At 44.9% G+C, this 21228-nt stretch overlaps 1 protein-coding gene across 8 annotated transcripts in view; it reads left to right on the forward strand.

Moving 5' to 3' along the window:
* LOC115099757 (cytochrome c-type heme lyase) overlaps positions 1–21228 on the forward strand; it is a 102119-nt gene that overhangs the window by 7894 nt on the left and 72997 nt on the right. For all 8 annotated transcript variants that reach the window (XM_029617562.1, XM_029617557.1, XM_029617561.1 and 5 more), the window contains exon 2: positions 20871–21013. In XM_029617562.1, the coding sequence (XP_029473422.1) occupies positions 20985–21013 (29 nt within the window). In that variant the 5' untranslated portion in view covers positions 20871–20984. The remainder of the gene's footprint in view (positions 1–20870; positions 21014–21228) is intronic.

The raw sequence follows: 21228 nt of genomic DNA on the forward strand, positions 1-21228 counted from the left end.
CTTACATTCTCATTGCATGCTACCTTCTGCACACTGCATTGTCCATAACTATTCCAAGATCCTTTCCCTGGGTGGTGATGCCTAATATGAAACCCAGCATTGTGATCTGTAGTTTGAATTATTTCTTATATGAATCACTTCGCCTGTCCACTTTATTCATTTATGTGGATTTATCTGCCTTTTTGAATAAGAGATCCACCTAAGGCAGGGTACGCCAAGTAAAGTGGCTGCATACAATCCAGGATTATTAGCGATTACATAGAATAAGGTGCACAACATTTATTACTAGACTTGAAATGAAATGTAATGTAGGCCTTGATTCTAATTTAATCTGCCATTTAAACGCCCAATCTTCCAGCCTTGCAAGGTTCCTCACAATTGACTCATGATCTTTGAATAATTTTGTGTCATCCACAATTTAATGACCTTGTTCATCTCTCCCTTTTCCAGATCATTTATCAATATATTAAAAAGCAGTGGTCCTGGGGCACTGTACCTTTCTTCACTAAGAGGAAATGACTATCAGTTCTATTGTTTCCTATCCTTTAGCCAGTTACCAATCCATAATAAACTATTGCCTTCTATCTCAGGACTTTAATTTCCTTTTGAGTCTCTTATGAGGGACTTTTGTCAAATGTTTTCAGAAAGTCCCAATACACTATATCGACAGATTCATCCTTGTTCACATATTTAACCCCCTTCAAAAAAAAAATCTAACAGATTTATAATGCTAGACTTCCCTTTGCTAAGTCTAGATTGGCACTGCCACATTAGTCTGTTCATATAGTCAGTAATTTTTGTTCTTCAGAGTAGCTTCTTCCTGACACCAACATTGGGCTCACTGCTCTATAGTTTCCTGGATCACCCCTAGAGTCCTTTTTAAAATTGGGCGTTATGTTTGCCACCCTCTAATCTTCAGGTACTGTAGCCAATTTAAATAAGATGTTAGATTACTAGTAATAAGGCTTCAGTTTTATTTTTGAGTTCTTTCAGAACTCTGGAGTTTATACCATCTGGTCTTGGTGATTTGTTACTCTAGTTTGTCAGATTGCTCTGTTACATCTTCCTGGAGAAAGGAAGATGGAATAATGTTATGTAAATTAAGCAACTTGAGGCATAAGGTGATGAAGAAATTCACCTGGTATCAACTAGATTGGCATTGATAGAACAGGATGTAAATTTGTTTAAATTAAAAGCATGAATTGAGGATGCATATAAGTGGCTTGTGGCACCAGGCAGCTTCCAATTGTAGCGGGTTCCCACTTTCCCATTTGTGAACAGGACATTGAACAAGCAGTGCTGGAGGTGGCATCTGTGGTCGTTCTCCCCCCCCCCCCCCCCCCCCCACTGGAAAGAACAAGAGCAGCTGGCTGAAACATAGAAATGACGGCAGAAGAAGACCAAATGGCCCATCGAGTCTGCCCAGCAAGCTACGCACTTTATCCATTTTTTTCCCCTTTTTCTCTCTCCCACCTGTTACTATTGGCTTCCAGTACCCTCCAGCCCTAATTCCCCTCCACCCAATTTAGAGAGCAGCTTTGAATCTGCATCCAAGTGACATCCAGCTCAATTGGAGGTAGCAACCGCTGCAACAAGCAGGCCACCCCCTTGCCCCCCATACTCTTACCCACCCCTGTTTTTATTTTTTGTTTTTTTGGAAATAGCAGCCCTCCATCCTTCCGCTCCGTGAAGGTGGAACACCAACTACTGGCCACTGGCATCCCGCTCCGTGAACGCCTCTGTGGCTACTGCCGCTCCGTGCAGTGTTTGAATGTCTCCACTTTATTCATGCCCTCTAGACTTGGATCCACAGTGTTTATCCCATGCCCCTTTGAAGTCGTTCACAGTTTTAGACTTCACCACTTCCTCCGGAAGGGCATTCCAGGCATCCACCACCCTTTCCGTGAAGAAATACTTCCTGACATTGGTTCTTAGTCTTCCTCCCTGGAGCCTCAGCTCGTGACCTCTGGTTCTGCTGATTTTTTTCTGATGGAAAAGGTTTGTCGATGTCTTTGGATCATTAAAGTTTTTCAAGTATCTGAAAGTCTGAATCATATCACCCCTGCTCCTCCTTTCCTCCAGGGAGTACATATTTAGATTCTTCAATCTCTCCTCGTATGTCATCCTGTGAAGACCTTCCACCTTCCTGGTCACCCTTCTCTGAACCGCTTCCATCTTGTCCTTGTCTCTTTGTAGATACGGTCTCCAGAACTGAACATAGTACTCCAGGTGTGGCCTCACCAAGGATCTGTACAGGGGGATAATCACTTCCCTTTTCTTACTCTATATTCCTCTCTCTATGCATCCCAGCATTCTTCTGGCTTTTGCTATCGCCTTGTCGCATTGTTTCGCAGACTTCATATCATTAGACACTATCACCCCAAGGTCCCTCTCCTGCTCCGTGCACATCAGCCTGTCCCCTTTGGGGGTAACCACAGGGGCATCTACAGCAGTGGCCACAGAACTGAGCATTTCAGATTCAGAAGGCTTCCAGATCCTGTGAGTTCTCATGCTGTCTGGCCCCCCCCCCCTTCAGAATCTTCCTTAGGGAAGAAGGGCATGAAGTTCTGGCCTAAGGTAGACCCAGACCCTCAGGGACCATAAGGGATGCAAGGAGCCTTTTCTGCAGAATTTGTGCTCCTTATGCACCAGGCTTTTTGTGCTTTGCAAAAGCCTAGGACCAGAATAGTTCCTGCCCTACCCGGACCTTTTTACACCTCTTATCATAGGGATTTTAACATAAGTTGCTATACTGGGTCCATCAAGCCCAGCAACCTGTTTCCAACAGTTACTAATCCAGGTTTCCTGCACCCCGACAGATGGATTCAGGACCAGTGGGTTATGCTCCTCTACCAGCAGATGGAAACAAATCAAACCCATGTCTCAGTATATATATACTTTTCATGTAGATAAGCAGCTGAATTAGCCATGCTGTCTGGGTACGTCTTCCGTGCCACTAGGTGGCGGAGCTCTCTAAGTAAAGCAAAGTCTTTCAGCCGGGTGCTCCCTCATATCCTCTCTGATTCACCTCAGACTCCTCAGTCAGTTTTTTTCCACGCGGCAGTTGGCACGCGGAGCTCTGCTCTCCTGTGAGAGAAACTTTCTGAAGTTAAAGGAAAAACTAGTGAAAATCCTCTTCAAACAAACAGCAGATTGAAGAATGCTATGTCCTGGTTCAAATTTTACTCTTGAGGTAAGATTATGTCTGCCACTGACGGCCACAAGTCCTGTTATTTGTGTCTGGGACCTTCCCACGACCAAATTTAATTGTGCGGACTGTGGACGCATGTCCCCCACGTGCCCAGCAGCGAAAATACAGGACCTTCGTTCCAAGACTTCAGGTTCCTATGCACCTTCTGAGGTTTCAGTAAGGTCATCAGGACCAAAAAGAAGGAAAAGGTCTCCCTCTTCGAGGAGAGCTTCATCAGTTGAGCCTCCCAGGTCAAAAACACCCACCGCTGCTTACCAGTGAAAAACCAGGGCACGGTGCCGGGGATGGACGGACTCGACGCATCGATGGCCAGCAGTTGGACGAGTCGAGACAGCTAAAAAAAACCCCGAAGCATCGACGCGCCACAGGACATATGGCGCACAGATGTAGCAAAGGATGTTCGCATCAAAACACGTCCGGCGCACCGACTCGTCTGTGTCGAAGCTGCGTCTTTCTGTCGCAGCAACTATACCACTGACACATCGCACAATTATTCCTGTCTAAACATCTCATATAATAGACATGTTGTCGACGCATATCTGTGCATAGCCGACGCAAATTACACACAAACAGTATAAGAAATACCATTCGGGCCATAAGAGGCGAAGAGCAGTCTCTCCTCTTCCAAATTTAGAATCGGATCCAGAGGTTTTGCCTCCTCATATCTCGCCCACATCTCTTACCTCACCTGGAACATCTGAGTCTATAATTTCCATCGGGGCATCAAGTCCAGGCCAATCTCAACCCACACCAGGGAACGGTTCAGAAGAGGTAATCCCTTTTCCTCTGCCGCCAAGTACGGAACCAACACAGGTACCGTCCACCTTGGGTCTTGCTACTCAGGCCATGATCCAAATTACCAGCATTCTGTCTCAATTTCTACAGTCAGTAGATAAATCAAATATTCAAACCCAACCTACCAACTTTCCAACAGTCCCAGTAGTTCCTGTTACACCAGGTCCAGTACCCAAGGATCATCCAGTACCACATTCATCCCCAATTGAATATGATGCGGATACCTCTGCAGATTCTTCCATGGGTTATCCGTCTGACCCGGCAGAGATACCTCCAGAACCATCTTCACCCCCAGAAGATTTATCTTACGCTCAATTTATAGAGAAGTTTGGTAAATTTCTAAATGTAGAAACCAGAAAATTGCCTGGTCCATGCCAGGAAATGATGGGCATACTGAAGATTTTTGATGCCCCCCACAGAACCAATAGCCCTTCCACAGCATTCTGTTCTAACACAGCTGATAGAGAAATCCTGGGACACTCCATTGTTCATGCTTCCAACTTCTAGGAAAATTGATATAAAATATAAGATGAAAGATTCTCCTTTTCTTACTTCCGCATAACTCTGTCGTTGTTGAGTCAGCGATGCAGAAGGCACGAAAATCCCGTATTCATTCGAATGCACCACCTCACAAAGACCATAAACTGTTGGATGAATTTGCAAAGAAATCCTTTAATTCAGCAATGTTGAATACGCGAATTCAGAATTACCAATTTTGTATTACTCAGTACCCGTTTGACAATTTACAGGCACTTATAACAAATCTCCAACAGAGTTTTTCCAGATATGGCTTTGCCTCCTCAATATCACAGTTTTTATTTATTTATTTACTACTTTTCTATACCGGCTTTCAAGACAGGGGTCACATCAAACCGGTTTACATTTAACAGGGTGTGCATTATACAGAAAACTTGAGCAACTATAACTGGTGCAGGAATTGCAGTTACAATAAAACAGGGAAGTACACAACTGGGAGCAGAGGAAGAAGAAGAAAAGAGAGATTAATTGACAGCAAATTATTTACAGAGATGCAAAATTAATTCCAATGTGGAAGAAATGATGTCGAGAATGAGGTTGATGACAGTGTTGGTGTTTAAACCCATTTATAACAATGTGTTTGTGACGACGGTAGCAGGGATCAGTCTGTCTGGATTGGCTTTTTTAAAAAGCCAGGTTTTTAGCCTTTTCCTGAAAATTGGTAGGCATGGTTCCTGACGCAGTTCAGCTGGGATGGAGTTCCATAAAAGTGGTCCTGCTGTTGATAGCGCTCTGTCTTTGAGGGATTTGTGTTGAAAGGTTTTTGCATGTGGAACATGTGGTGATTCTTTATAACACTCCCTAATGGGTCTGACAGAGGTGTGTGTTTTTAAAGGAATTTGTAAGTTTAGCGGGGCGTGTTGATGTATGACTTTGTAAATGGTGGTGATGGACTTGTACATAATTCTGTAGTGAATAGGTAGCCAATGAAGGGCTTTCAGGATTTGGGGTGATGTGGGCGAATCTCTTGGAGTTAGTCAGAATTCTGGCAGCTGTATTCTGCACCATCTGTAGAGGTTTTGTATGGGAAGCAGGGAGACCTAGTAGAATAGAATTACAATAATCTAACTTGGAAAATATTATTGCTTGTAAAATTGTTCTGAAGTCCTGGGAGTGGAAGAGTGGCCTAATTCTTTTAAGGATATGTAACTTGTGAAAGCAATCCTTGGTCGTTTGGTTGAATGGTTTTAGGTTGAGAAGGTTGTCGATAACTCCTAGGTCTCTTACGTGAGAGGTTTGCAGGTTGGCTGGTGGGTTTGAGGCGATGTTATTGTTTTCCGGGGCTATAATGAGAAATTCCATTTTTGAAGCATTGAGAATTAAGTTTAGACTGAGGAGGTGTTTGATCTCAATTAGGCAGCTGTCCCAGAATTCTAATGTTTTTGTAATGGATTCTTTTACAGGGATTACAATCTGAACATCATCTGCGAATAGGAAGTGTTTCAGGTTTAGTTTTATTAGGAGTTGGCAGAGTGGGAGCAGGTAAGCATTTAAAAAGGGTGGGTGAAAGGGAAGAGCCCTGTGGAAGCCCTAGCGAGGATGGATGGTTGTGAGATTCTTTGGCATGAATTTTGACCTTGTATCCTCTGTTCTCCAGAGAGGTTTTAAACCAGGTCAGTGCTGAGCCTGTAACTCCAATGTTTGCCAGCTGGTTTGGTAGGTTGTGATGGTTGACCGTATCGAATGCCGCCGAAAAGTCAAGAAGGATTAGAAGGTAAGCGTGACCTTTATCGATGCTGGCTAGGAGGAAGTCTGTAAGACAGTAGTAGCGTTTCCGTGCTTAATGCTTTGCGAAATCCAAATTAATTAGGGGATAGAATTTGGTGATCCTCAATGTAATTAGATAATTGTGTGTTTACTAGTTTTTCCATGACTTTTGCTATAAACGGGAGGTTGGGATCACTGGTGTTTAAGTTTGGTTTTTTTAAGGAGTGGTTTGATGCCGTTTTAAGGTCATCTGGGTAGATACCCTGGGATAGGGAACAATTTATAATGTCGGCTAGAGTTTTCGATATTGTATCCGGGATTAGTAAGAGCATTTTGGTAGGGATTTGGTCGAAAGGGTGTAATGATGGTTTCATTTTCTTCAGAACCGTTTGTATATCAGAAATGGTGATGGGTTCGAAGGAGTTGAGAGATGTCTTTGGGTGTAGATATGTGTTAGAGGATGCATATGGGTTTGGTGTCAGCTGTTTGAGGAGGTCGGTGATTTTTCTGCTGAAGTAAAGAGCCAGTTCGTCTGCTTTATTCTGTGCTAGGTCATCTGGAATGACTGGAGTGATGGTTTTTGTGAGACTGGAAATGTAATTGAACAGAGCTTTCGAATCTAAGATGAGGTGATGGATCTTGTGGGCATAATAGTCCCTTTTGGTTTTCAAGGTGCTGTTCTTGTAAAAGTGGAGGGAGCGTTTGTATTCAGCTAGGGAGGTCAGTGATGGGGCTTTACGCCATTTTCTTTCTTTGTCGTAGTAGATGTTTGAGTTTTCGCAGTTCCTCGTTAAACCATGGTTGACTCTTGGGCGCATTGTTTGAAATTTTTTGTTGTCAGGGGACATAGTATATTTGCTACTGATTCTGTTATTTTAGACCAGGATTGGAGGGCTGAGTTGGGAGTGGAGACGTCTATGAGAGAAAAATCTGGGGCTGGAAGCATGGAGAAAGGCTTAAGGCATTTGTTAAGAACAGTCTATGAGGGATTTGACATCTCATCCAGAGGTTCAGCAAACACTTTGGCAGCACGTCGTCTCGCATGGCTTAGATCCAGCGCCATACGAGACAATGTCCATGACAAATTAGCGAATTTGCCATGTCGTCCAGACAACCTTTTTGGAGAGAAATTCACGGAAACTGTATCGAAGCTTAAGGAACAGAAGACGGCTGTCCTCTCCTTAACTTCACCACATCAGCCATCTACTTCAAGAAGGCAATACATTCCTACAGGGTCATACGGAAGACCACCCTTTAAGTCCTATAAACCGTTTTTATACTACAGACCTCAACCCTACCAACCTTCAAGGCAGCAGCCATACCAACCTGCAGCCTCTCGCCAAAGAGCAAGGGCTTCTCGCCCGCCTAGACAACAAGCTGACCCTCAGCCCGCAAAAACTCAAACCAGTTTTTAGAAATAATTCCGCCACCATCCCATCACCCCATGGTAGGAGGCAGATTATCAAATTTTCTTCCCGCCTGGACTCATATCACATCGGACCAGTGGGTGTTATCAATCATAGCCCACGGTTACCAACTTCATTTCTCATCCCTCCCAACCCTTCCACATTGGATTCCGCAAAAACAATTAACATCTCACAAAGAACCTCTACTGAAAGAAATTCAGAATCTTCTACAGAACAACTGGATTCAAAGGTTATCTTCCCAACAATCCTGTCTGGGATTCTACTCCCAATATTTCCTAATTCCCAAGAAATCAGGAGGACTGCGTCTGATATTGGATCTCATTCCCTGAACAAACATCTCTACAGGGAGAAATTCAAAATGACTTCTCTCTAATCCATCTTTCCCTTTCCTCAACCAAAGGATTGGATGTGCTTCCTGGACTTAAGGATGCCTATGCACACATCCCCATGCACTCCAGTTCTTGGTGCTACCTATGTTTCCAGGTGGACAATCAACATTACCAATACAAGGTTCTCCCATTCGGGCTCTCCTCTGCCCCCAGAGTATTTACCAAGTGTTTGGCGGTGGCATACCTTCGTCGTCAAGGGTTGCAAATATTTCCTTATCTGGACGATTGGCTCCTAGTAGCCTCCAAAAAGACCCTGTTACGGACCAATCTCCTATGAACTATTTCTTGCCTATACAATCTAGGCCTTCTCATAAATTACAAAAAATCACATCTGCAGCCCACTCAAACTTTAGAATTCATAGGGGCCATCATTGATACGATACAGGACAAGGCTTTCCTTCTCTATCCAAGAGCAGTGGCTCTTTCTACTCTTGCCACAGATCTCCTTCAGACTTCGATAACATCAGCTCGCCATATTCTGACTCATCTTGGCCACATGGCAGCTTCCATATATGTAGTCCTTCATACACGACTCCACATGCGTCACCTTCAATGGGGACTGAAAAACCAATGGAATCAGTTCCTACATCCATTATCCACTCTCATTACCATGACACAGTATGAAAACAGATCTTCAGTGGTGGATTTCTCCGTCAACACTGCAGACAGGCGCCATTGAGACCATTACGACATCATCTAATACTCATCACAGATGCCTTCCCCAAGGGTTGGGGAGCTCATCTAGATCAATTGGTAATTCAAGGTTTATGGTCAACATTCGAGAGGACTCAGCATATCAACCTACTAGAGCTAAAAGCGGTCAGAAATGCCCTTCGAGCTTTCGAAGAATCTCTTCGAGGGAAGATAGTTATGATTCACATGGACAACCAAGTCACAATGTTTTACATAAATAAGAAAAGAGGGTCCGGTTCTTGGAACCTCTGCAAGGAGACGGCACAGTTACTGGAATGGGCTCATCAAAGATCAATATCTCCTCAAGCAACTTATCTGCCCAGAATTCAGAACTCCAGGGCAGACAAACTCAGCAGGATATTTCATCCTCACGAATGGCAGTTGGGGCAGGGAAGTAGCTCATCGCCTATTCACGATTTGGGGTCACCCCTCCATCAATCTTTTTGCAACAGAAAACAACGCACAGCTGGAAAGCTTCTGTTCAATATACCCCAGCTCGAAAAGAATCGCGTCAGATGCCTTTCTCGTGAGTTGGTCTCACAACCTACTGTATGCATTTCCATCAATACCTCTCATCTCCCGCACCATGCAGAGATGCATAGAAGACTAGGCAGATTTGATTTTAATAGCACCAGCTTGGCTAAAACAACCTTGGTACAGTTCCTAGTTCATCTATCGATATGCAACCCCATTCCCTTGGGAAACAGCAGTCAGCTTCTAACCCAGGACAACAGGTCTCTCCTACATCCTCTTCATTCCGCCTTACATCTCACAGCCTGGAGGTTGAACAGATTGCATACCAACACCTAGATGTTTCTCCTGATCTTCAAGAGATCTTAGTATTCTCGAGAGAGCCTTCCACTTGACTCAATTACAAAAGAAAGTGGTTTTGCTATGCTTCTTGGTGTTCAACAGAAACAGATCCGTTCACTTGCCCACCTGAACAGCTTCTTTCATACCTCCATTTACTTTATAATGAAGGTCTGGCAACTTCCTCGCTCAGAGTCCATCTAGGCGCTATTGCAGCTTACCATACTTACCTTAATGGAGAACCCATTTCGTGTCATACTTTAGTCTCCAGATTCATGAAAGGAGTGTTGCGCTTACGCCCTCCATTGCAAAAACCACCAGTACCATGGGACATTAATGTGGTCATTGAACAGCTAATGCTTCCCCCTTTTGAACCATTGGACACTTGTCACCTTCGATACCTTTCATGGAAAGTACTTTTCCAAGTTGTGTTAACTTCAGCAAGAAGAGTATGTGAACTGCAAGCGCTAGTCCACTACCCGCCTTATCTTCAATTTTACCACGACAAGGTGACTCTTTGAACTCACCCAAAATTCCTACCAAAGGTTATTTCCAGTTTTTACATTAACCAGACCATAACCTTACCAACTTTTCATCCAAAACCTCATGAAAATGAAAATCACAGGAAGCTCCATACTTTGGACTGTAAACGTGCACTGGCTTATTACAAGCAGTGCACTACTTCACCTAACCGACCTTCACAACACTCTCTATCTTTCAAGCCAAACGCACAAGGACGTCCGATGACTAAAAGAACACTTTCCATGTGGATTTCGAACTGTATTCAATTTTGTTATCCGCAACGTTCGCAAGCTCTTTCTTCTAATCCAAAAGCGCACCAAGTTTGTGCACTAGCAGCTTTGATGGCCCATCCCCATGAAGTTCCCATCATAGATATTTGTAAAGCTGCAACATGGTCATCGCTGCGCACTTTCACATCTCATTACCGTTTGGACAAACAAACTGTAGATGATGCAGTAATGGGTAGGACCATCCTACAGAAGAGCACATGTTCATTGCATATACAGCCTTCATAGTAACTGTCCGCCTAAAGACTTTGTATTGAGTAAATTAACAATCAATCCACATGAGTTCAATACTTCAGCTGGGGACTCCCAGAGCATGGCTAATTCAGCTGCTTATCTACGTGAAAAGAGCAAGTTTGCTTACCGTAAACGGTGTTTTCCGTAGATAGCAGATGAATTAGCCATGCTGACCTGCCCGCCTCCCCGAACAGTTCCAGCATCACCTGCACTTGCTTTAATACTGACTGAGGAGCCTGAGGTGAATCCGAGAAGGTATGAGGGAGCACCCGGCTGAAAGACTTTGCTATACTTAGAGCTCCGCCACCTAGTGGCATGGAAGATGTAGCCAGACAGCATGGCTAATTCATCTGCTATCTACGGAAAACACCGTTTACGGTAAGCAAACTTAGTCTTCTGCAGTGACATTAGCCTGCCAGAATTCTCAGTCTCTAGCAGATAGTGGATGTGCATTTCCCTACTGGGGGTTGCTTCAGAATTAATAGGAGCTTTGAGTTGCCCCGCTCTCCTGCGGTGATACCTGATGGTCCCTTCCCCAGTTGAGAATTCCTGGGGTGATTTCCATGGTACCTCAGATGAGTGCCTTGGTCTGGTAGCTGGTTCTTCAGCCGGCGTGGACTTAGCTGATTTAAGCAACTGAAACGCAGCGGGTGCAGGAAGCAGAGTGTGGCGGTGAAGGTATATGCCCTCTCCCCTTGCAGTCAGAGACCATCTCTGTGCTCAGCCGGGAAAGGCTATGGTCAGGTAAAAAATTTTTTTTTTTTTTTAAGTCAGTAGAGGGTTTGTAGGACTTCCTCCAGTCTCCATACTTGGTGTGCCATTCCGACGCTCCCGTGGAGGTTAAGGGACCTGGGCAGCCTGGCAGGTTGAGCAGCCCAGGTGGGCTAGGCCCCGCGGTTAGGCTTCTTTCTGTGTACTGAGTGGTAAGCCGCAGCGGCATTTTTTTGCACGCTTTTTTTTTCTGCACGTTTGGCTGCCCTCTGCAGAACTGTCAGTGCGTGCAAGTGCATCCGGCTGTGTGTCCGAATTGTGTGCCCAATTTCTTTTGGGCACACTACCTGTGTGCACATTCTTGTTGTGCACCCAGGATTGATGCATTGACAGTGCGCTTTGTTTTGCAGTGCATAACTTTGAGACCTATAAATGTTATGCCCCTAAATTTTTATTTTTTATTTTTTTTTAAGCGCATATATGGCTGGATGCACATCTTCAGGCATCTGTTAAGCGTACTGACAGACTAATGGCGCTTGTGCTGCTTATAATATTCGGGCATCTCAGACTGGAGTACTCTAACTTGTGCCAGTGCTGCTTAGAGGCTCAGGGAGAATTATTCCTTTGATTTTTACTAAGCCTGGTTTCTCCCAGTCTGATGATGGCCTGGTTAAGGGCATGTCAGGAGGGACGCCTGACCTTGGAACTTCCTTAACTGATTCCTCAACGGCAACTCAGTGGGTGGTGCACAAGTGCCTTCTGGTTTTGGCATGGATCCTTCTGCCTTTTCTTGGGTAGAATATTTTTCAAGGATTGCAATCCTTTCTTCAGGCACAGTCCTCAGCCCCATCCAATACTGTCAGGTCAGATTCTCAGGTGGTGGCCTCTCCCTCTTTTGGTACTACTGTTAAACGCCGAATTACACCTTGATTAGCTGCAGGTGTTCTGTTGGGAATCTGGATGGCTCTGAGGTGGATCCTGACTCTCTAGAACAGAGCTTTCCAAACTTTTCATGTTGGTGACACACTTTTTAGACAAACATAATTTCGGGACACAGTAATTCAGTCTACTAGTAAACCAGAGGTTAAAGGTTAAACGAACGAAACATATTTCGACAATTTATGTATGTTTCCTTAAATATATACATAAATAAAATGTTTCACGACACAACCTATCTCATGAAAACCTTAAATTTATATTAAAAATATATATTCCAAGATTCATGTTATTGTTATAATTTATGAGAAACAATAATAAAACAAATTGTCTGTCCCCCACACACTCATCTCTCTCCTCCCCCCAGCACATGTCTGGGCCCCCACACACTCATATCTCTCCCCCTCAAGCACATGTCTGACCCCCACACACTCATTTCTCTCCCCCCCCCCAGCACATGTCTGTACCCCACACACTCATATCTCTCCCCCTCAAGCACATGTCTGTCCCCCCAGCACATTTGCCCCCCACTCACTCATCTCTCTCCCCCCAGCACATGTCTGGCCCCCACACTCATGTACCTCGTCTTTTTGATTGTTGCCAGTTAAGTGCTTCACTCCCTTCCATGATCACCAGACAATGCTGCTTGCAGTCAGTACTCCTCATGGCCAGGCCTCATCGGCAGCAGCAGCAGCCAATGCAAGGATGGCTGGGCTTGTTCCACCCATCAAGCCCCCCAAAAAAACGCGATTGACAGCAAAAATCACCCAATAATAAGCAACCCATAAACTGAAAAAAAAAAGTGAATCTCTAGAAAAAAAAAAGCCCAAACTTGCGTCAGAGTTGACCGGGCTTGCGCGACACACCTGCACACTGCAGGCGACACACTAACGTGTCCCGACACACAGTTTGGAAAGCTCTGCTCTAGAAGATGGGGAAATTCATCCGCGACTGGAACCATATAGGACTATGTTGCGGTTCTTTCATAGAGATGAACTGCCAGCCCTGATTTCCCAGATGTTGAAGATGCTGGGAGTACCTGGGACAGATTCCATGTCTGAGCCAAAGAAAAATCCCATTTTGGTTTCTTTGCATAAAGCCTCTTGTGTTTTCCCTGTTATGAAGGCCATTCAAGAATTGATTGATCTTGAGTGGGACGCCCCGGAAGCAAATTTTAAAGGGGGTCAGACCTTGGAAGGCCTGTACCCCTCTGGATCCAGTGGTGAGAGCACGTCTGCGTTTTCTGAAAGTGGATGCGCTTGACTGTGCTGTCTCTGAACGGACGACTATCCCTGTGAAGGGAGGAGTAGCCTTGAAGGATGTTTATGATAGGAGGATTGAAGCCATTTTTAAGCAAGAATTTGAAGCAATGGCATTCTCAGAAGGTTGGAGTAAATTCCAGGGCAGTTATGGTACCTGCCGCCTTTTTTAGCAGATGCGGGCTACGATTTGGTCAACACCTTGGCCAGAGAAGTGACTTCGGTAATAGCGGCCAGGTGTCGATGATGGCTGAGAAATTGGTTGGATGATGCGACCTCCAAAGCTAATCTTACTAAATTGCCTTTTAAAGGCTTGCTCTTGTTTGGGAGTGAGTTGGAGAAACTGGCCAGTAAGTGGGGCGAATCCCTGGTTCCTCAGTTGCCGGAGGATGAGAAGCAGATGCTATGCCCCTTTGGTATGAGGGGCCATCTCAGGAGTTCCAAGCGGTTTTGTCCCTACAGGAGGGTGACCTTCCAGAAGACTTGGCCTTTTGGTAGGTCTTAGTCCATTCGTCCCAGACAGCCCAGGCAAGGTGTGGGCTCAGGTAGTGGAACCTCCCGAGCCTCCCAATGAAGGTTTGCTTCCCACCCCTAGGAACAGGAGATAGGGGATGCCGCTCTCTCTGTCTAGATCACATTGGATCAGTGGGTCCTGGAGGTGATACAAGAAGATATGCGCTGGAGTTTCGAAGTGTTCCTCAGGACTTCTTCATGGTGTCTCCCTGTCACTCCCCGCAGAAGCAGGCAGTGGAGTGTACACTGTCGAGGCTCCTCAATCTGAGAGCTGTGGTTCCAGTACCCCTCATCCCAAGAAAATATGGGTTGATATTCATTTATTTCATTGTGCCCAAGAAAACTCCTTTTAGTCCCATCCTGGATCTCAAAGGGATCAACTGTTTGCGGGTTACTCATTTTTGCATGGAAACATTGCATTCAGTGATATTGGCCATGCAGACGGGGGAATTTCTGACTTCCTTGGATCTGTCCAAGGCATACCTCCATATTATCCAATTGGAGCACCAATGTTTTCTGCATTTCAGAGTGTTGCGCTGCCTTTTGGTCTGGCCACCACTCCCAGAACATTTCCGGCGGCAGAGTTGAGAGAGGATGGTATCCTGGTACACCTGTATTTGGATGACTGGCTGATTTGGGCCAAATCTCTGGAAGAGAGCCACCTAGTGACCTGCAAGGTGATCTTTGTTGCAGGAGCTTGGTTGGGTGGTGAACCTAGCCAAGAGCAGTCTTCAGCCATTTCAGTCGTTGGAGTATCTGGGTGTTCAGTTCGACACGAAGCAGGGCAGTGTTTTCCTGCCAGAAACTCATATTCAGAAGTTGATGAGAAGTGTCTTTTTTCATGAACACCATACGCTGGAGAGTGTGGTCCTATCTGCAGGTACTCTGTTTGGCGGCAACCCTGGAAGTGGTGCCGTGGGCGAGAGTGCATATGCATCCTCTTCAGCACGCCCTGCTGTCTTGTTGGAACTTGCAGTCTCAGGATTATTTGATTCAGCTCCACCTACCGATGGAAGTCTGCTCTCGCCTCCAGTGGTGGTTGCAAGCGGATCATCTGAGAGAGGGAGTTTCCCTGATGTCGCTGGACTGGTTGTCACTCATGACAGATGCAAGCCTCCAGGGATGGGGCGCTCACTGTCAGGAACTAATGGCGAAAGGGCACTGAAATACAGAAGAATCTCCCTGGAACATCAATCGGCTGGAAGATCCAGGTGGTCCAGTTGGCATATTTGCAGTTCAGCGGCAGGGTCAAGCTGTCTGGGTAATGTTGGACTATGCAACAACAGTGGCTTACATCAATCAGCAGGGAAGAACCAAGAGCGAGCAAGTGTTGCAGGAGATAGACTAACTTATGGAATGGGCAGAAGTGCATCTTCAGGAAATCTTGGCCTCACACATTGCAGGAAAAGGCAATGTAAGAGCAGACTTTCTCAGCAGGGAGAGTCTGGACCCAGGAGAATGGGTATTGTCAGATGAGGTGTTTCAGCTGATAGTGGATTGCTGGGGCCTTCCATTTCTAGACCTGCTGGCGACTTCTCGCAATGCGAAGGTTCTTCGATTCTTCAGTCGCAGGAGAGATCCGAAGTCCTTGGGTATAGCTCTCATACAGGTCTGGCCGGAGGACAAGCTGCTGTATGCCTTCCCCCATGGCCCATGTTGGACAGAATAGTTCGGAAGGATGAAGGTTACAGGGGGATGGTGCTTTTGGTGGCAACCACGCATCGTGCGCCAGCTCCTACAGCAAGGCAGTCTTTAGAGGCTAAAGAGGGAAAGACAACTTCAAGTCTGGCACGCTTAACTGAAGCCCTCTAGCAAAATGAAAGAAGTAGGAGCATAGAAGGGAAGAGAGATCCCTCTCCGTCCCTACTTGCCTACATCAGTATCCTCTATTGAAGACAACCAGCAGATACTTGTGGTTCCTATATCTCTAGAAGAAGTTAATCGCCCTAAGGATTGGCAGGAACCAGCTCTTCTCTATAGCCACGAGATATTACTGGCTGCAGTGATTCCTCCTCCAAGATTACCAAGAGGGGTGTATCCTCTTTATGCGACACAGGTTCAAATGCCTTCACAAGCCCATGGCCCTTCTCTGGTTGCCAGCCTGTGGCAACAAGGTCTTAGGCTACCTACACCTCAGCCTAACCCATCTCTCTTGCCACTGATGCCCACACTTGCACCGAATCAGCAGCATGCCATAGGAACAGAGCTTCTGACTCTACCTTCTCTTAACTGGCAGTCTCAGTTGGTGGACCAAATCACAGGCATTGTGTGAAGCTTTTTCTCCTTTATTTCTACAGGCTCCTCTACCATCCTTTCCCCCACAGTACCTAATTCAGCCAAGGGAATCTGAGCTGGAGAGATGAAAATCACCTGTGTTGCCTGCAACAGGGTCATCCGGAGTTAACAGGGAGATATTCCTACTTCCTTTTCCACTCTCTGGCGAACCTTCACCAGCATTCTCTCTAAGAATGGAAAGTCCCATGTTACCTTCTCCAGGGGAGTTCCAAGGAAGCATTCTGTCAGTCCCGCCAGAGGAGCCGCTAGACACCTCCTCTCTGCCGGAGGATTTAACCTATTCCTGCTTAGTCAAGAAAACGGGTAACGCTAAAAAAGTAGACGTGAAAGGAATTGGACCCTCAAGTGGAGGTAATGGGGCCTTCTAAAAATTTTGGGAAATTCCAAGTGATCCCACCACGCTTCCATCTCATCTTGTACTGCAGAAATCTCTGATACTTTGGGAGACCCCCTTCCTTGGGAACCAACAAGCTGGACCTCAGGTTTCGTCTCCAGAAAACACCAGATTACGGAATTGTACAACTTCCCCATAAATCCATGGTGGTCAAGTCGGCCTTGAAGAGAACGAAAAAGTTTAGGCTCCATTCTAATTCACCACTGGAGAAGGATCATAAGCTTTGGACGACTTGGCAAGAAAGTCTTCTAGGGCTCCATGTTGTCGACCCAAATGCACCAGCACCAGTTTTAAATGGTTTAATATTTATATGACTGCTTACAATCACTAAAACCATTCATCAGATCCAAAGAGGGCCTGCCAGTCTCCCAATGCCTTCATGATATGGAGGAGGGTCTCAGGCATCTATTGAGAGGAGTCTCTAAGGGATTCAATACATCAGCCTCAATTGCAGCACTGGCACATGGCATGGTTGCAGGCAAGTGGCATATGAGAGGATGTCCACGATAAATTGGTGGGTTTGCCTCACCTCCTGACAACCTCTTCAGAGAGAACTTAAAGGAAATGGTCACCCAAAATCAAAGACCAAAACATTGCAGTACAATCCCTCTTCACAGGAAGTGTCGAGGCATCCATGTCGTGCTGCTTCTACCTGCAGTACAGGAGGTCCTTCTTGCAAAGGAAACCTAGCGGTCTTATCAGTTACCATCAGCCCTCTTAACAGCCACATCCTCACTTAACCATCTTCACAATCAAGAGGAAGACGGTGAGATAGGTGCCAACAAAAACAGACGCCACGGTTGGCGTCAAAACCACCACAGAATTTTTAAAGAGAACACCACTACAGCAGCCGACATCAGTAGGGGACAGAATCCAATCCTTTTCGGCCTCATGGTCTAAAATAATGGACTGATGAATGTTAACAATAGTTCAAAAGGGTTATTGCCTAAACTTCAAGAGCCAGCCTCGGACATCTCACCTATCCATACTTCCACTCAGTCAATCCTAACTAGATCTACGCCTGGAAGTGTATGCCATACAAGAGCTAGCCCACTCCCAGTTCAGTCAGGGCTATTACTCCAAATACTTCTTTATCCCCCAAAATATCAGAGGGTCTGTGGCTCATCCTAGACCTCTGGGATCTCAACAAGCATCTATGCAGGGAAATCGTCAAGGTGACCTCCCTGGGCATTTTCTGCCTTTCATTAATCAGGGGACTGGGTTTGCAGCCCACTACTTTAACAACTAGGTGGCTACTCCTATTTTCAATTCCAAGACCAGGGTTTGGTCTGGCTATAGCCCCAAGAACCTTCACCAAGGTGATGATAGAGGTGGGCACTGCGCTATGCAAACAGGGCATATTAGTATACCCCTACCTAGAAAACTTGCTGACTAGAGCCATGTCTTTCCAGGAAAGCCAACTAATCTCTGGTACCATGGTACAGCTCATGGAGAAACTCAGATGGATGGTAAACAATCTTTGGCATTCTTAGGGGCCCTGTTCAATACAGCAGAGAGGTGCACCATTCTTACTCCAAAGAGGTCAGTCAAACTAATATTGCAGATGCAAAATTTCCAGTCTCAACAAGCACCCAAAGTTTGGGACTATCTTCATCTCTTGGGACTGATGACAGCCGCACTAGACCTAGTCCCAAGGGCCAGCGCTCATATGTGCCCTTTGCAGCAGTCCCTCTTGCTTCAGTAGTCTGCAGTCTCTTGAGACTGAGTCTCACCTTCCCTTACCCTGACAGTGATAAAGAGCTTAAGATGATGGATGGAGCTCGCCAATCTGTCGAAAGGCACAGACCTGGAACCTCCATCCTGGGTCACCATAACCTTGGAAGCAAGCACACTAGACTTTGGAGTCCATTGCCAGAGCAAGTGGCTCACGGACAATGGTCAAAGAATCAATATGGTCGATTAAAGAGGTTGAAAACAAGGGCCATCACATGAACCCTACTTTGCTTCCTGCCTCTAATAAAAGGGAGGCGGGTCAGAATCCACAGCGGTAGTGTATGTGAACAAGCAAGGGGGCGCACACAGCCAGATTTATTTAAAAGATTTCTATCCCACATGGTTTGGGGGCAGGTTACATCAGCATATACATAAATTTCATAAAAAATAGGCAAAAGTTATGTTTGGTTTAACAAAGTGCACATGAAATAACTTTACTGTGGTTTGAACATGTAATTTAAATTAAACCCCAAAAAAATCAGAATTCCTTGGTCACAGGGATGGCCAACACTACAGGAGTACAGAAACTAAGACATGAACATTTATTTTTTTTGTAGGTAAGGATATTTTGCTAGATTTTGAGAAACAAGCATTAATAAAAGTACAGGTATTTCAATGCCTGTGCAGGTGGGCAGAATTAAATGTCTCCTATTAGGGTAGTTGTCTCTTGCATTGACAGAAGGTTATTGGCCACATACCCCTTATAGCTGGATGAAGTGTCACAAGGGAAAAGGTCTCTTCTGTGTCCAGCAGCTGTGGCAAGGGAAATCCCATGAGTAAGGACTAGTCTGACAGCACTTGAGGAAAGGAAATTATCATCAGGAAAAGCTCAGATACACGGGTGAGTGCCAGGCAGGTCAACAGCTTCTGCTGTTTAAAGAGACAGTTTTAAAAAGAAAAGCAAACATTTCAACTTTTTTGTGTTTTTTCCCATGTTTTGGAAAATGCTTTCTAGGGACAGGTAAAGTTGCAGAGGGACAGCAAGTCTGAGCCATTTTCATAGCACCTAGGCAACTATTTATTAACATTCTTTTTCTAAAGTGGAGCCACTTTTATAAATCCCACCCTGTCGGTCTTCCTTCTTGCAGTAGAAAGGTTGCCCAATTACTGCAGCAAATTGTAAGTTATGGGGAAATATAAGGTACTGCCTCTTGATTTCAATTTAGAAGGTATTCTTACCTTTCTGACACAGCGCTTTACAGTGCGAAGGAGCTGTTATGAACGGATGACAATAGACTCAGCAAGACTGTATTGGTATCAGCATATTAATACCTATGTTATGAGTGCTATTGTTTGTAAGCTGGTTCTGTACATGCTATTATCTTGTATACAATGCTTGTATTTCATATTTCAAGAGCCTTCTCCATCGCCTCCCCCAGACTCTGGAACACACTACCTGAAGACACAGCACAACATAAAAACATTCAAAAAAGACCTAAAAACGTTTTTCTTTCTGCAAATTCTTCACCGACCCACTGTCAACTGACCATACCAACCATCAAATGAATTCTCAACTCTAATCTCCAACCAAGCTTGCCTCCCTCCTCATTCAACCTAAGAATAATTATTTGACCTGACTTGTTAATCTCTATATATCCTTATTCTGTTATGTTTCAATACTGTTAAGAAAAATGTTCACTTTGTAAACAGTTATGATGGCTCTACTGAATAACGGTATATAAAACTCATCAAATAGTTACCTCAATTAAAAAAAAAAAAAAAGTGAAAACATTCTCCCCCCCCCCCCCCCCCCCCAGGTCAGATTTATTTGATGTGATGTTGTCATGATTGAATATGACTGTTTAAAGGATGGCTGAAGTGGCAAAAAAAGTTTTGTACCAAAGTGCTTTTTCAGTTTCATGTTAATTATACTATAAAAGCCGCAGCAGTGGGCATTATAAGATGTTTGCCTCTGCTGACAGCTAAATGCACCATGCTGAAGAGCATCTAATGATAATGTCTGCTTCCAGGGGTTCGGTCAATTAAACTTTAAAATACATTTGAAACTGCAGCATGAATGGCAGGAAGCAGTGGGATTTTTGCTGCCGGGTAATTCTACTGGCTGTTGTCATTGCTCATCTGGTTCTAACATTGCATGTTCTAATGTGATAGTCCTATTATTTTTCATTAGAACATGGACCATTAGTATCAGCCATTCAAGGATCATATTCAGCAGGCATTAACTGTCAGTTCAAGCCTGCTGGACTTTGCTGATGGAGTGATTTAAAATAACATACAGTATTTAGTATTTTTTTTTCCAATTTTATGTTCCAGTAGTGATGGTGCTCTTGCCTTCTCATTATGTTTTCTTAAGATTAGCTCAGGCCTTTCATGATAATTATAAGAGCATTCAGTTAAATATATTTAATATATTCTCTGTGAGTCTATAAGTTCTGAATACATTTTTTTTCCCCAGATTGACAGGAATTTTGTAAAGGGTGCTAATGGGTGCATCTACATCATCTCCATTTCCTGTGGACCAATCACCAAATGTGTCGGGCCAACTTCAGGCAACATCTCCTCCTCCAGGATGTCCTGTGCATCAGAAGCAAACAGAAGGTAATAAAACTGGCACAGAACAGAAACAGAAGTATTTTGGACATACCGTATTTTTCGCTCCATAAGACGCACTTTTTTTCCCCCAAAGGTGGGGGGAAAATGTATGTGCGTCTTATGGAGCGAATATAAAAAAAAACCAAACAAAAATCTAACAAACCCCCCCCCCCCCCCCCCGACTCCCCCAAGACCTGCCAAACATCCGCGGGGGTCCGGGA

The sequence above is a fragment of the Rhinatrema bivittatum genome, chromosome 10 (genome assembly GCF_901001135.1).
Source record: "Rhinatrema bivittatum chromosome 10, aRhiBiv1.1, whole genome shotgun sequence".
Taxonomy (NCBI): Eukaryota; Metazoa; Chordata; class Amphibia; order Gymnophiona; family Rhinatrematidae; genus Rhinatrema; species Rhinatrema bivittatum.